General features: G+C 47.8%; 1 protein-coding gene across 6 annotated transcripts in view; it reads left to right on the top strand.

Annotated features, from left to right (window-relative positions):
* Positions 1–14132, top strand: part of ppig (peptidylprolyl isomerase G (cyclophilin G)) — a 117771-nt gene that overhangs the window by 66203 nt on the left and 37436 nt on the right. For all 6 annotated transcript variants that reach the window (XM_072475878.1, XM_072475874.1, XM_072475876.1 and 3 more), the window contains 3 exons: positions 449–478; positions 576–715; positions 2004–2205. In XM_072475878.1, the coding sequence (XP_072331979.1) occupies positions 449–478; positions 576–715; positions 2004–2205 (372 nt within the window). The remainder of the gene's footprint in view (positions 1–448; positions 479–575; positions 716–2003; positions 2206–14132) is intronic.

The raw sequence follows: 14132 nt of genomic DNA, 5'->3' as shown, positions 1-14132 counted from the left end.
GGGGGGGGTCGTTTTATTGGAAGGGTGGGGAGAGGGGGTCATTTTGCTGGTGGGGGGGGGGGGGGTGGAGAAGAGGGGTTCATTTTGCTGGCAGGTGGGGCTTCGGCAGGGGCTGGGGGCACAGGTGTGGGGGGTTGTCTGGGGGTTGCGAGGCTGGCTACAGGGATGCAGTTTTTGCAGTGCCAGGTCCGCGCACAGCCGGCGCCATGTTGCACGGCGCGGCCGCCGGCGTTCGCATGCCGAGCCACAGACCTGGCATTTCCGCGGAGTGAGGGGCTGGCATCGACTTTCTGGTCATCGTAAGACCAGACGGATACTGCGGACATAGCCGCTCGATTGGAGAATCCAGCCACATGTTTTTACTGTAGATTTATTGTATAAATTGTCTAATTTTGTTTTTCTGCTTTCATGTTATGAATATTCATTTTTGTGAATATTAACCGTAAAGAACTACTAAGCCTGCACCTCATTTAGATAGGTGAGTATACTTTCCAAATATGTAATAATATCATTATCTAAATGTTGCTTATACCACCACAAAAATTACAATTACAATTTTTTTTTCATTCTCTTAGTGTACACGTGGTCTTTGGTCAAGTTATTTCAGGACAGGAATTAATAAGAGATGTGGAAAACCAGAAAACAGATGCAAATAGTAAACCTTATGCAGAAGTGCGAATCTTGAACTGTGGAGAATTAATTCCAAAATCCAAAGGTGGGTGGGTGTGTATGTAAGCGTGCGCACGTGCCTGTGTGTGCGCATGCATGCATGTGCGTATGTGGAAAAGGAAGAAGCTCTTGTCTCCTTGATTGATTAAGAGCATATTTATAAATTCTATGTAACTTAAGAGTTCTTATTGATACGTTAAATGGCTATATTTGTAATAGGTTTTTTGCTTAAATTAATATTATAAGAGGGGGACTTTTAATCATACTTTTAAAGTAAAAGTGACTCCATTCAAACAGATGGAAAATTAAGGTGATTTTCACAGATGGTCTCCCGTCCAAGTACTAACCAAGCATAATTCTGGTTAGTTTACAAGGCCAAATTAAATCGGATGCTATCAGAAGTTGGCATAGGTGTGATTTTTGTTAAATTTAAAGACTTCCTCTTCTGTCAATTTTTTCGGCCTTATTTTATTTTCATTGGCTCTGTTGATTTTGCTGGCTAAAGTAGTGGAAGTGATTATAGCAGAGTTTTTGTGATCATCACAGACTTGGGAGCTGTGAAATCAATTAGGCATCTGGTTAATTGATTGTCATTTTGGAAAGGTTATGTGTGAAATTGTCCAACACTATATCATTTTTGTACTCGGTGACAGTCATACAGCTGGATTCTCAGGTTCCCCAGCCGCGTGTTTCTCGGCCATGAGCCGTTTGCTGGCAGCGGGATTTGTCACTGTAACCACCCCATGACGCCGGGAAACCCGCGGATGGGGATGCACTGCCAGCGAGAAAAGTGAATTGCAATGACCAGAGAATTCCGGTCATAGGGTGTAAAGAAAGCAAAATGTTGCAGTAATGTAAAATTGTATTTGCACATCGAATTAAAGGATCACGGGAGGCACAAGATACTTGTCACAAAACATATAGTGGTTTTAGGTTAATTACTGTCAACTCGCATTACATTTAGTACATGATGTTTTCATATGAAACTCCCCAATCTTCCTCATTTTGTTATTGTTGCTATTAAGGAAGAATACTCTCTAAACTGAGTAAAACCTCTTTAATACATTTACTGATCAAATATTGAGATAGCAGCATTTAGCTTTAGGAAAGCATTTAAACTGCTATTGTAATACTGGTATTTCTCATGCCTTGCAGTATGTTTGTATTTTACAGTTCTGTTCGCATTGCTCATTTACATTCTTAATTCAAAAATTACATTTTACTGGAAAGCGCATTTAATTCACTTTCTATTCATTTGTAGATGAATCATAAGTGCAGATGATTTTTCGACAATGACATACATTTTAACAAATCAATATGTTTTACTTGACAAGCCAAAAAAGAAGAGAAGAAAAGAAAGAAGTCTTTATCATCCTCTTCAAGCGAATCTGACAGCTCTACTGACTCAAACTCTTCCTCGGAATCAGAAAGTAAAACAGATGAAGATTCTAAGAAGAGAAAAAAGAAACGGCGTAAGAAAGAGTCCAGAAAACGAAAGAAAGAAAAGAAACGAAGAAAGAAATTGGAAAAGAAAAGGTTGGTGAAAACTTTTATATGTAAGAGTTATTTGTCTTTTATGTTGCCTGAGGCTCAACATAAACACTAAATTTTGAGTGTAAGCTCGTGAATTAAATTAGTAATTTGAAGCTAACTTCTTTCTGTTAGAAACCAGTGTGATAGAAAAAAGGTTTCCCCAGTCATACATTTTAAATAATTACCTGACCAGCTACTTCTGTTGTCATTTTCTCCCCTTTCCCACCTGATGTTGTCTCATGTTGTACACTTCCCAAACTTAGCGGACACATTGGCAGCCTGTTCCCAATGATATTCTGTAATTGGCTGCTGGGAGGTATTTGGCCAAAGCAACTAATTCTTCATCCCCAGTCTCACCGCACAGTAAATTCCTGGACAAGTGAGCATCCAAAAACACAATCCTATATCGTACTACGACGCCACTTGATACTTCCTTGGAAATACATATATTACTGCTCTGAAGTGTACTTGGTAGTTACTCCTTAATTCAACAGGCTATTGTGCTGTGAAGGTACATAGAATGTGATGTAATTTCCTGCTCGCCTGAGTAAATTGTCGATATCCGAGCAGGTGGAGTTTGTTTGACTTTACGATCTGTGTAATTATAAACCAAGGAGACTTTGGGATCACATAGAGTTTAAATTTAGCTTCACATTATTTGGCTCAAGCTGCAAAAAGCAAAACATGATTTAGGATTCATGTATCAAGGATGCAACAGTGTTAAATCCGAATAAACCAGAAAATAAATATGCTGGGGTCCTGCGATAACATAGTCCCCGGGGATCATATCTCGAGGCCGAGTTAGGTGAGGCTGCATTATGCTGTGCCAGTTCTTGAATCTTTATAAACATTCTTTGTTATGTTCAAACTACTGGAACGCTGGTAGTTTCATTCATGATGGTGGTGTAGTAGTAATGACACTGGACTAATAATGTCTCCAGCTAATGCTCTGGAGACATGGGTTCAAATCCCATGGCAGGTGGTAGAATTTGAATTCAATTAATCAATAAAATCTGAAATACAAAGTTAATCTCAGTTTCATGGTCACTATTGTTATCATTGATTGTCATAGAAACCCATCTCATTCACTAATGTCCTTTAGGGAAGGAGGTCTACCATCTGGCCTATATGTGACTCACAGACCCACACAAATGTTGTTGAATCTTAACTGCCCTCTGAAATTGCCTAGCAAGACACTCAGTTCAAGGGCAGTTGGGGATAGGCAACAAATTCCGATGCCAGTGATGACCACACCCTATGAAAGAATGAAGAAACAAATTTGCTGAATAAATCTTGTAGCCTGAGCTTAAATAACAGGACTGGCTAAGGGTACACCTTCAGCTCTCTGCTTGTCAAGAGTTGTCTTGTGAGAATTTCAGGCTTTCTTGGTTGGCCACTTTAATCCACCCTGATCAACACCCTTCTCGGCATCAAGCCGCCACGAAGCACTGATGCCGCAATCACCATTCTTTTCAAAATGGATGCTTGCAGAGTGCCTTCCTTGATATGGTTGATAATACCAGTCCTGGTATAAGATTTTCTCCTTTGTGATTCAGTAGTCATGATTTCATGCTGATTGTTGTGTATATATCAATGTGCAGATGGTCCTATCCTAAATTTGACCTGCAGTTGTACAGAGAAAAATGGCATTCAATTACAATGGAAATATTTCACTGGCTGGGCTTCTTAATTAGGCGCAAGGCTGGCAAGTCATTGGCTGGTTCTAACTCCTGAGGGAACAGGAGGAGGCATTGAAGGGCGTGGAGGAGGTCTTGTCGAATCATACGTATTGGCACTTGGCAAAACCGCCAAGGCCATGAGGGAACAGGGAGAGGCATTGAAGGGTGTGGAGGAGGCCATATCGATTCATGAGGATTGGCTGGTCTCATTGGAAGCTGAAATACTGCTTATGGCAGACAGAAACAAGGGCCTAAAAGCCAAATTGGACGATGTGAAGAACAGGTTAAGGCAGATGAACCTCAGAGTCGTGGACCTGCTCCGGAGGAAATGGAGGGCTTGAGACCGACCGAGTATTTCTCGGAAATGTTGGCGGCTGGTGGCGGAGATGAGGTGTTCGCTCCTCTGGAGTTGGACAGGGCGCACCGGGCCTTGCGACAGAAGCCAATGCCTAACTATTCTCTGCGCACGGTGATTGTGCGGTTTCACAACTACCAGAGGAAGGAACGGGTCCTGGGTGGGCCAAGAAGTGTCAGAATATCGACTGGGGGAAATGTGATGCACATATACCAGGACATTGATACCAAACTGGCCAAGCGGAGGGCAGCCTTTATTAGGGTGAAGGCTGCGCTGTAGGATAAGGGTGTGTGGTTCGGAGTGATGTATACAGCAAAACTGAGAATCACGTTGGGCTCAAAGGACCATTATTTTGACTTGTCGGAGCGTGCTGTCCTTTGACAAGGGGGAATGGTTTAAGGGTGTTGGTGGGCGGCTTTTTTCTTTTGGGACAAGTTAAGCTGAGGTCATTGTTAATATCGTGAGTTATGTTTGTTGTTCTCTTTGTGGTCTTGTCATTTGTTCGATATTAGAACGAGGAGGTTTTTGATTTGGTAATTGGAGGGAAGAAGCAAGATGGTGTTATTTTGGGACTTGGATATGGGAATAGGGGACGAGTGCGGCGGGGGGGGGGGGGGGGGGGGGGGATCCAGGCCTTTGTTCTCGTTGTTTATGGGGTTGGACCTGAGATGGAAGGGCACATCTTGCTAGCACTAGGGGTTAGGCTACTTACCAGGGGTGGTGTGGGGGAGGGGTTCCGACTGGTTGGGTCAGTTAGGCAAGGCTCGATGGGTCAAGTGATTGGATGGGAGGGGGTTCATCATAGAATTTACAGCGCAGAAGGAGGCTATTTGGCCCATCAAGTCTGCACCGGCCCTTGGAAAGAGCACCCTACTTAAGCCCACACCTCCGCCCTATCCCAGTAACCCAACCTAACCTATTTTTGGACACTAAGAGGCAATTTCGCATAGATAATCCACCTAACCTGCACATCTTTGGACTGTGGGAGGAAACCGGAGCACCCGGAGGAAACCCACGGAGACACTGGGGGAATGTGCAAACTCGACACAGACCCAAGGCCAGAATTGAACCCAGGTTAAAAGAGCAGTTAAAAGAGTGAGGGTTCTTGCCCATCTAAAGAGTCTGGGAGTTGACGTGTTTTTACAGGAGACTCATGTGGGAACGAGACCAGGTTAGGCTCTGGAAAGTCTGGGTGAGCCAGGCGCGGTGGTGGCAATCTTCATTGATAAGAGGGTTCGGTTTCACATGGAGAGGGTGACGATAGATCCGGGTGCAGCAATATGTGATTGTGGTAGGGGTGTTGGAGGGGAAACGAGCGGTTCTGGTGAACATATATGCCCCAATTGGGATAATGTGCCGTTCATCAAATGGCTGTTGGCGGTGGTGCCGGACCTGAGCACTCACCAACTTATTATGGGAGGTGAGATGAACTGTGTGCTGGACCGAAGATGGACTGATCTAGGCCGAGATCGCTAGCCCCGGTTGGAATGGTGAAAGTGATGTCTGCATTCATGGAGGAGGTGTGAGGGGTGGACCGTGGAGGTTCATGCACCCGAAGGAGAGGAAGATTTTGGGTTTTTTCCCACAGTACACAAAGTGCACTCACAGATCGATTACTTTATTATGAGTCGGAATCTTCTGGTGGGGATGAGACGAGCTGAATTTCAGCGGTGGTGATCTCTGATCACGCCCCGCTTTGGGATGGACCTGCGCTGGGAGGTTGGTCAAGAGGACCGCAGGCGGTGGCGGCTGGACATGGGGTTGTCATCGGACCTGGGGTCCTGTGTGAGGCTCTTGAGGGCCATACAGGAATACATTGCAAACAATGATAACGGGGAGGTCTCACCCTCAACTTTGTGGGAGGCATTGAAAGTGGTGATCAGGGGAGAGATCATAGCGTTTAAGGCACATGTGGATGCAGAGGCTAGGGAGGAGCAACAAAAACTGGTGAATGAGATCTTAAGTGTAGATTGCAGGTATGCAAGTGACCCAACCCCAGAACCTTTGGTGTGCAAGAAAAGGCTGCAAATGCAATTTGACTTGATGTCCACGGACAGTGCACAGCAGCAATTGAGATGTGCAAAAGGGGCAGTATACTAATATGGGGAGAAGGCGAGTCAGCCCTTGGCTTGTCAACTGAGGCAGACGGGGAAATTGTTCAGCTTAGTGGACTGGGTTGGCTGGTGTTCGCCCTGGAGAAGGTGAATGGGGTGTTCAGGGCCTTCTTCGAGGATGCATATGATCTGGAGTTTCCCATGGTGGGGGAGGAGCTGCGAGAGGAGTTGGAGGCCCCACGAGCTTTGGATGAGAACCAGGTTGCGCTGAAACAGATTCAGGCAGGGAAGACACCGGGGCCGGATGGGTTCCCGGTGGAGCTTTATAAAACATTTGTGGATCAGTTCGGCCCTCTGTTGTTGGGCATGTTCAGAGACTCCCTTGATTGGGGCGCCCTCCCGGAGATATTTGGGCAAGCGTCCATCTTGCTACTCCTGAAGAAGGGCAAGGACCTCACGGAGTGTGGGTCATGCCATCCAATTTCCCTGCTGAACGTAAATGCCAAATTGCTGGCCAAGGTGTTGGCATTAAGACTTGAGCCGTGCCTCCCGGAGGTAGTAGAGGAAGATCAGACAGAGTTCATGAAAGGGCAGAGGTTGCTTAATGTGGGGCTTACTCCTGTGGCTGGTCCGATGGCGGAGGTCATTGATCTCTGGTTGCAGAGAAGGCACTTAACCGGGTGGAGTTGGGGTACCTCTTTACGGTATTGGAAACATTTGGGTTGTGTCCTGGGTGTGGCTGCTGTACGTGGCTCTGTACTAACAATATGACGAGGGGGGGGGGGCCTTTTGACTGCATCGAGATGTGAGGCAGAGGTATCCAATGTCTCCCTTTTTGTTTGTGATGGCAGTTGAACCGTTGGCCATGGCGTTGAAGGCCTTGAAGGAATGGAATGGGATCATTAGAGGCAAGGTGGAACACATAGTAAAAAATCGTCGGCATATAACAATACCCTAAGTTAGGTACCCGGAGGCGTCTGTTGGGAGTATTATGGGAATTCAACGGCACTTTGGGGCTTTCTCGGGCTACAAGCAGAGCAGAGAGAAGAGCGAATACCTTGTGATAGGGGCGTTGGAGCGGGGAACTGGATTGAGGGGATTGCCTTTTCGATTGGCAGGGACTAGCTTTTGGCACTTGGGGGATACAGGTGGCGGGGATTGGGGACGGCTTCAGAGGCTGAATTACGTGAGCTTGGTGGGGAAGGTCAAGGTGGATCTGCAGAGGATAGTCTTCCGTTATTGCTGGTGGGCCGAGTAAAGTCAGTTGTGATGAATATCTTGGCACCATACAATTTACAGTGCAGAAAGAGTCCATTCGGCCCATTGAGTCTGCACTGCCCTTGGAAAGAGCACCCTACTTAAGCCCATGCCTCCACCCTATCCCCGGAACCCACAGATTAGCAGAGCAGGCATACAAGTGGCAGATGAAATTTAATAGAGAAGTGTGAGTTGGTACATTTTGGCAGAAGGGATGAGGAAAGGCAGTATAGACTTAATGATACAATTCTAAAACATGTGCAGGAACAGAGGGACCTGGATGTGCACATCCATTGATGTTTGAAGGTGGCAGGACATGATGACTGAGCAGTTAGGAAAGCATATGGGATCTTGGGCTTCGAGGCAACGAGAGCATAAGCAGGAATTTGTGCTGACCTTAAATAAAGCTCTGATTACGTCCCAAGAAGGTTAATGCGTCCAGTTCTTTTTACTTCACTTTAGGAAAGATGTGAAGTTCCTTGAGAGGTTGCAGATATTTGTCAGAGTGGTTCTAGGAATTGGAGTTATTAGTTACAAGTTTAGGTTGTAAAGGCTGGGGTTCTTCACCTTGAAGCAAAGTAGATTGGGGGAAGATTTGATAAGAGGTTTACATGATTATGACCGGCTTACGGTAGACAGGAAGGTGGAGGACCTGGAAAATAGATCTAGGCATCCGAACTTAAGAATTGTAGGTCTGTCCGAAGGGGTGGAGGGCTCGAGGCCGACTGAGTACTTTGTCAAGATGTTGGCAGAGCTGCTTGGGGTGGGGGATGATCCCTCCTGGTACGAACTCGATCGGGCTCATCGGTTGTTGAGGCCTAAATGGAAGGCGTATGAGCAACCAAGGGCGGTAATAATTTGTTTTCACAGGTACCATGTGAAGGGGAAGGTCCTGAGTTGGACGAAGCAGAAGCGGGAGGTGCAGTGGGCTGGAGCTGGTATACGCATATACCAGGACTTAACCGTGGAGCTGGTGGGGAGGCCTTCGGACGAGTGAAGGCAGCAATCTACAGCAGTGGTGTGAGGTTTGGCGTGGTGTATCCAGCGAAGTTGACGGTGTCCTACAACTCAAAAGACTTTTACTTCGAGGCGGCGGAGGCTTTTGTGAAGGCAGAAGGAGTGGGGCAGAAATGGGACTGTGGTTTGGTCTTGGACCGAGGCTAGTGGGTGGAAGATTGTATATTGTTCTATTTTATGTTGTTATTTGTGATTAAAGGGTGTGAAGTTGCCTGTTTGGGTAATGTAGGATTTGGGATTTGTGCGGTGGCGGCTTTCTGGAGTTGGTGAGTTTGAAGGGAATTTCTTTGATTTTTGGGACTGGGAATGGGGTAGGGGATTGGGGGGAGTGGGGCCTGGGCAGGGCCATCCACACTAGCAAACTTAAGTTGGCTAGTGAACATGAGTGTGGTGGGGGGAGGGGCTGTGGTCGTTGGAGCATGGTCAAACAGGTTCCAATGGGCCTGGAAAGTGTAAAAAAGTGGGGGGCGGGATCGGTACTGGGAGAGGTGTTTTCGAGAGGAAGTGAATGGGTGATTCTGGGGGGGGGGGGGAGGAGGAGGAGGAGTGGTGGTTCGATGGCAACAAAGGGACGGGGTGGTTCGATGGGCAGGGTCTGGGGTTATGATGGTCGTGGATAGGGTTGGGGGTGTGAGAGACCCCCGGTCAGAATAGTACCATGGAACATGATGGTTTTGGGGGGGGCCAGTGAAGAGGACGAGTGTTTCAAGCTTAAAGACCGATGTTGTCATGTTACAAGAGACCCACCTGAAGGTGAAGGACCAGGTGAGGCTCAGGAAGGGCTGGGTGAGCTAAGTATTTCATTCAAGGTTCAACAATAGGGCGCAGGGGTGTAGTGGTGTTGGTGGATAAGAGGGTGAGGTTCCAGATGGAGAAGGTGGCGGCGGTCCAGGCGGGTAAATATGTCATAGTAACAGGGACGTTGGAGGGGAGGTTGGTGGTACTGGCAAGTGTGTATGGCCCTAACTTGAATGATGTAGGATTTGTGAGGAAGGTGCTAGGGACCATCCCGGACTTGAACTCACACAAGCTAATAAATAGTGGGAGGGGATTGGAATATGGTGCAAGAACCGAGGATGGACGGGTCGCAGCTGTGCTCGGAGGCCACGTCGGGGGTGGGGAGGCAAGGCGCTGGCTGGGCTCATGAAGGAGATGGGAGGGGTGGACCCGTGGAGGTTCTTGCAACCGAGGGAGCAGGAGTACTTGTTTTTCTCCCAGGTCCACAAAGTCTTTTCAAGGATAGACTTTTTCGTGGTGAGGGAAGGCGTTGTTGACTGGAATTAGGGGATTAGAGTGTTCAGCGACAGCGATCTCGGACGAGACAGCACAGTGGGCATGGTCCTGGAGAGAGAGGTAGCTCAGAGGCCGGGGTGGAGAATGGATGCAGGGTTGTTGGGGGACCGAAGCTTCTGTGAGAAGATGGGGAAAGTGATTGAGGAGTACGTAGGATTTAACTGTACAGGGGAAGTATTGCAGGCAGCGATATGGGAGGCCCTGAAGGTGGTAGTGAGGGGGGAGGTGATATAATTTAAGGTCAGGGTGGATGAAGAAGAGTGGGAGGAGCGTCAAAGGCTGGTAGAGGAGATGTTGGAGGTAGACACGAAGTACGCAGGAGATGCAGATCTGGCACTTTTGGACAGGAGGACGGAACTCCAGCTAGTTTTGACCGGTTATCTATGGGGAACGGGGTACGCCAACTGAGGCGGGAAAGCGGAGCAGTTTATGAATACAGGGAGAAGGCGGAACATATGCTGGCAGGTCAACTTCAAAGGGAGGCGGCGGCGAGGGAGATAGTCCAGGTGCAGGATAGGACGGGGAAATTGGTGGTGGCTCCGGAACAGATTAATAAAGTGTTTGAGGAGTTCTATGAAAAGCTGTATAGGTCGGACCACCGGGAGTGGAACGAGGGATGAGGGAGTTCCTGGGCGTTTGAGGAGGAAGATGGGGCCAGATTGGAGAGGTTGGTGGGGGAACAAGAGGTAAAGGAAGCAATTGGGAAGATGCAATCGGGAAAGGCGGCAGGGCCGGATGGGTTCCCAGTGGAGTATTATAAGAAATTCAAAGACAAGTTGGTGCCAGTGATGGTGGGGATGTTAAAGGAGGTGATAGGGAAGGGGGTGCTACCACAAACTTTGGGGCAGGCTTCGATCTCCCCGCTGTTAAAGAAAGTGAAAGACCCGACAAAGTGTGAGTCGTATAGACCCATGTTGTTACTGAATGTAGGCGCCAAGATACTGATGAAGGTACTGGCGGCTCGTTTGGAGGGGTGCCTCCCGAAGTTGATAGGATAAGACCAAACCGGGTTTGTGAAAGAAAGTCCGCTATATTAAAATATCAGTAGATTAGTAAATGTAATCATGAAGCCAGCCGAGGGAAAGGAGACGGAGGTGCTGGTGGCAATAAATGTGGAAAAGGTGTTCGATCGGGTGGGGTATTTGATGGCGGTCCTGGAGAGATTTGGGATTGGACCGAGATTTACGGAATGGGTACGGCTATTATAGAGCGAACCGATGACGAGTGTCCACACAAATATTATGAGCTCAGGGTACATCGCTCTGCACCGGGGTACCAGGCAGGGCTGTCCTATGTCCCCTCTGCTACTTGCATTTGCGATAGAGCCTTTGGCCTTCGCTTTAAGGAGTTCAGGACTGTGGAGGGTGGTAATGCGGGGGGGGGGGTAAATGCAGAACAAGGCCAGCAGCGCGGGTTCAATTCCCCGAATAGGGGCTTTTCGCAGTAACTTCATTGAAGCCTACCTGTGACAAGTGATTATTATTATTATTCCCCAAAGATTTGGGTCGTTTTCAGGATATAAATTAAATTTGGAGAAGAGTGAGTATTTTGCGGTGTCCCAGGCAGGAGCTTGAGGAGGAGCGCTGCCATTTCGCAGAGCAGCAACTCACTTCAGGTACTTGGGGGTGCAGGTAGCACGGGGCTCTGTAGGTACAATTTTACTAGTTTTGTGTGGAGGGTGAAAGGGGACTTGACAAGGTGGGACAACCTCCTTCTGTCATTAGTGGGCTGTGTGCAGGCAATTAAAATGAATGTGCTGCCGTGATTTTTGTTCTTATTTCAGTGCCTGCCGGTCTCTTTACCAAAGACATTCTTCAAGGAAGTGGACAAATTGGATGGGGGGGGAGGGAGGAAGAGCGGAGGGGGGGAGGAGAGAGAGATGGTCCTGCAGTGAGGCCGTGTCGTATGTAGAGCACACCTCACGAGGGCGAGGATTGGAACCGGGTCCCTTGCGGAGAGGGTTTACTGTTTCACTGTTTTGTTAACTTTTACCTGGAATGCACAAATGGATGTGTTGGATTGTATATTGAGGGAGTCGTTGTTTCGGGGGGATCGTTATCGTGTGTTGTTTATTTGATGAAAATGCGGAGAATAAAAAGATTTTATTTAAAATTATGATACCAAGGTTTTGAAACATTTGGTTCAGGCTTGGACAGTTGCCGGGGAGATGGATGGAGTCTGTGACTATTGAGTTTGTAGAGGACAGTAGTTGGATCTTTAATTTGAGTAAATTTCTACGCATCTAGTACTGGATTTTATATAAGCAATCTGATTGGATTGGATTGGATTGGATTTGTTTATTGTCACGTGTACCGAGGTACAGTGAAAAGTATTTTTCTGCGAGCAGCTCAACAGATCATTAAATACATGGGGGGAAAAAGGGAAAGAAGAAAATACATAATAGGGCAACACAACCTATACAATGTAACTACATAAGCACTGGCATCGGATGAAGCATACAGGGTGTAGTGTTAATGAGGTCAGTCCATAAGAGGGTCATTTAGGAGTCTGGTGACAGTGGGGAAGAAGGTGTTTTTGAGTCTATTCGTGCGTGTTCTCAGACTTCTGTATCTCCTGCCCGATGGAAGAAGTTGGAAGAGTGAGTAAGCCGGGTGGGAGGGATCTTTGATTATGCTGCCCGCTTTCCCCAGGCAGCGGGAGGTGTAGATGGAGTCAATGGGTGGGAGGCAGGTTTGTGTGATGGACTGGGCGATGTTCACGACTCTCTGAAGTTTCTTGCGGTCTTGGGCCGAGCAGTTGCCATACCAGGCTGTGATGCAGCCAGATAGGATGCTTTCTATGGTGCAGCTATAAAAGTTGGTAAGGGTTAATGTGGATATGCTGAATTTCCTTAGTTTCCTGAGGAAGTATAGGCTTTCTTGTGCTTTCTTGGTGGTAGCGTCGACGTGGGTGGACCAGGACACATTTTTGGAGATGTGCACCCCTAGGAATTTGAAACTGCTAACCATCTCCACCTTGGCCCCGTTGATGCTGACAGGGGTGTGTACAGTACTTTGCTTCCTGAAGCCAATGACCAGCTCTTTAGTTTTGCTGGCATTGAGGGAGAGATTGTTGTTGCTACACCACTCCACTAGGTTCTCTATCTCCCGCCTGTATTCTGACTCGTCGTTATTCGAGATCCGGCCCACTATGGTCATATCGTCAGCAAACTTGTAGATTGAGTTGGGACCAAGTTTTGCCACGCAGTTGTGTGTGTACAGGGAGTAGAGTAGGGGGCTAAGTACACAGCCTTGCGGGGCCCCGGTGTTGAGGACTATTGTGGAGGAGGTGTTGTTGTTCATTCTTACTGATTGTGGTCTGTTGGTCAGAAAATTGAGGATCCAGTTGCAAAGTGGGGAGCCAAGTCCTAGGTTTTGGAGTTTTGATATGAGCTTGGCTGGGATTATGGTGTTGAAGGCGGAGCTATAGTCAATAAATAGGAGTCTGATGTAGGAGTCCTTGTTTTCGAGATGCCCTAGGGATGAGTGTAGAGCCAGGGAAATGGCGTCTGATGTGGACCGGTTGCAGCGGTATGCGAATTGCAGTGGACCAAGGCGTTCTGGGAGTATGGAGGTGATGCGCTTCATGATCAACCTCTCAAAGCACTTCATTACGATTGAAGTCCGGGCCACTGGACAGTAGTCATTGAGGCACGTTGCCTGGTTCTTCTTTGGTACCGGTATGGTGGTGGTCCTCTTGAAGCAGGTGGGGACCTCGGAGTGGAGTAGGGACAGGTTAAAGATGTCCGCGAATACCTCTGCCAGCTGGTCCGCGCAGGCTCTGAGTGCACGACCAGGGATCCCGTCCGGGCCCGTTGCCTTCCAAGGGTTCACTTTCAGGAAGGCCAATCTGACTTCGGAAGCTGTGATGGTGGGTATGGGTGAATTATGGGCTGCTGGGGCACTCGCCAGCGGATTGTTGGTTACCTGCTCGAACCGAGCATAGAATGCATTGAGTTCATCGGGGAGGGGTGCGCTGCTGCCAGAGATACTGTTCGACTTCGCTTTGTAGCCCGTTATGTTGTTTAGTCCTTGCCACAACCGCCGAAAGTCTGTCTGTGACTCGAGCTTGGTTTGATATTCTCTCTTGGCATCTCGGATGGCTTTGCAGAGCTCGTACCTGGATTTCTTATATAGGTCAGGATCGTCTGTCTTGAACGCCTCCGATCTGTCCTTCAGTAGGGAGTCAATCTCGCGATTGAGCCATGGTTTCCGGTTGGGGAACATGCGTACTGCTTTCTTTGGCACGCAGTCGTCCACACATTTGCTGATGAAG

This window comes from Scyliorhinus torazame, chromosome 2, assembly GCF_047496885.1.
Source record: "Scyliorhinus torazame isolate Kashiwa2021f chromosome 2, sScyTor2.1, whole genome shotgun sequence".
Classification (NCBI taxonomy): Eukaryota; Metazoa; Chordata; class Chondrichthyes; order Carcharhiniformes; family Scyliorhinidae; genus Scyliorhinus; species Scyliorhinus torazame.
Note: the sequence above shows the minus strand (reverse complement) of the source record. Positions and strands in the feature narration are given on the sequence as shown.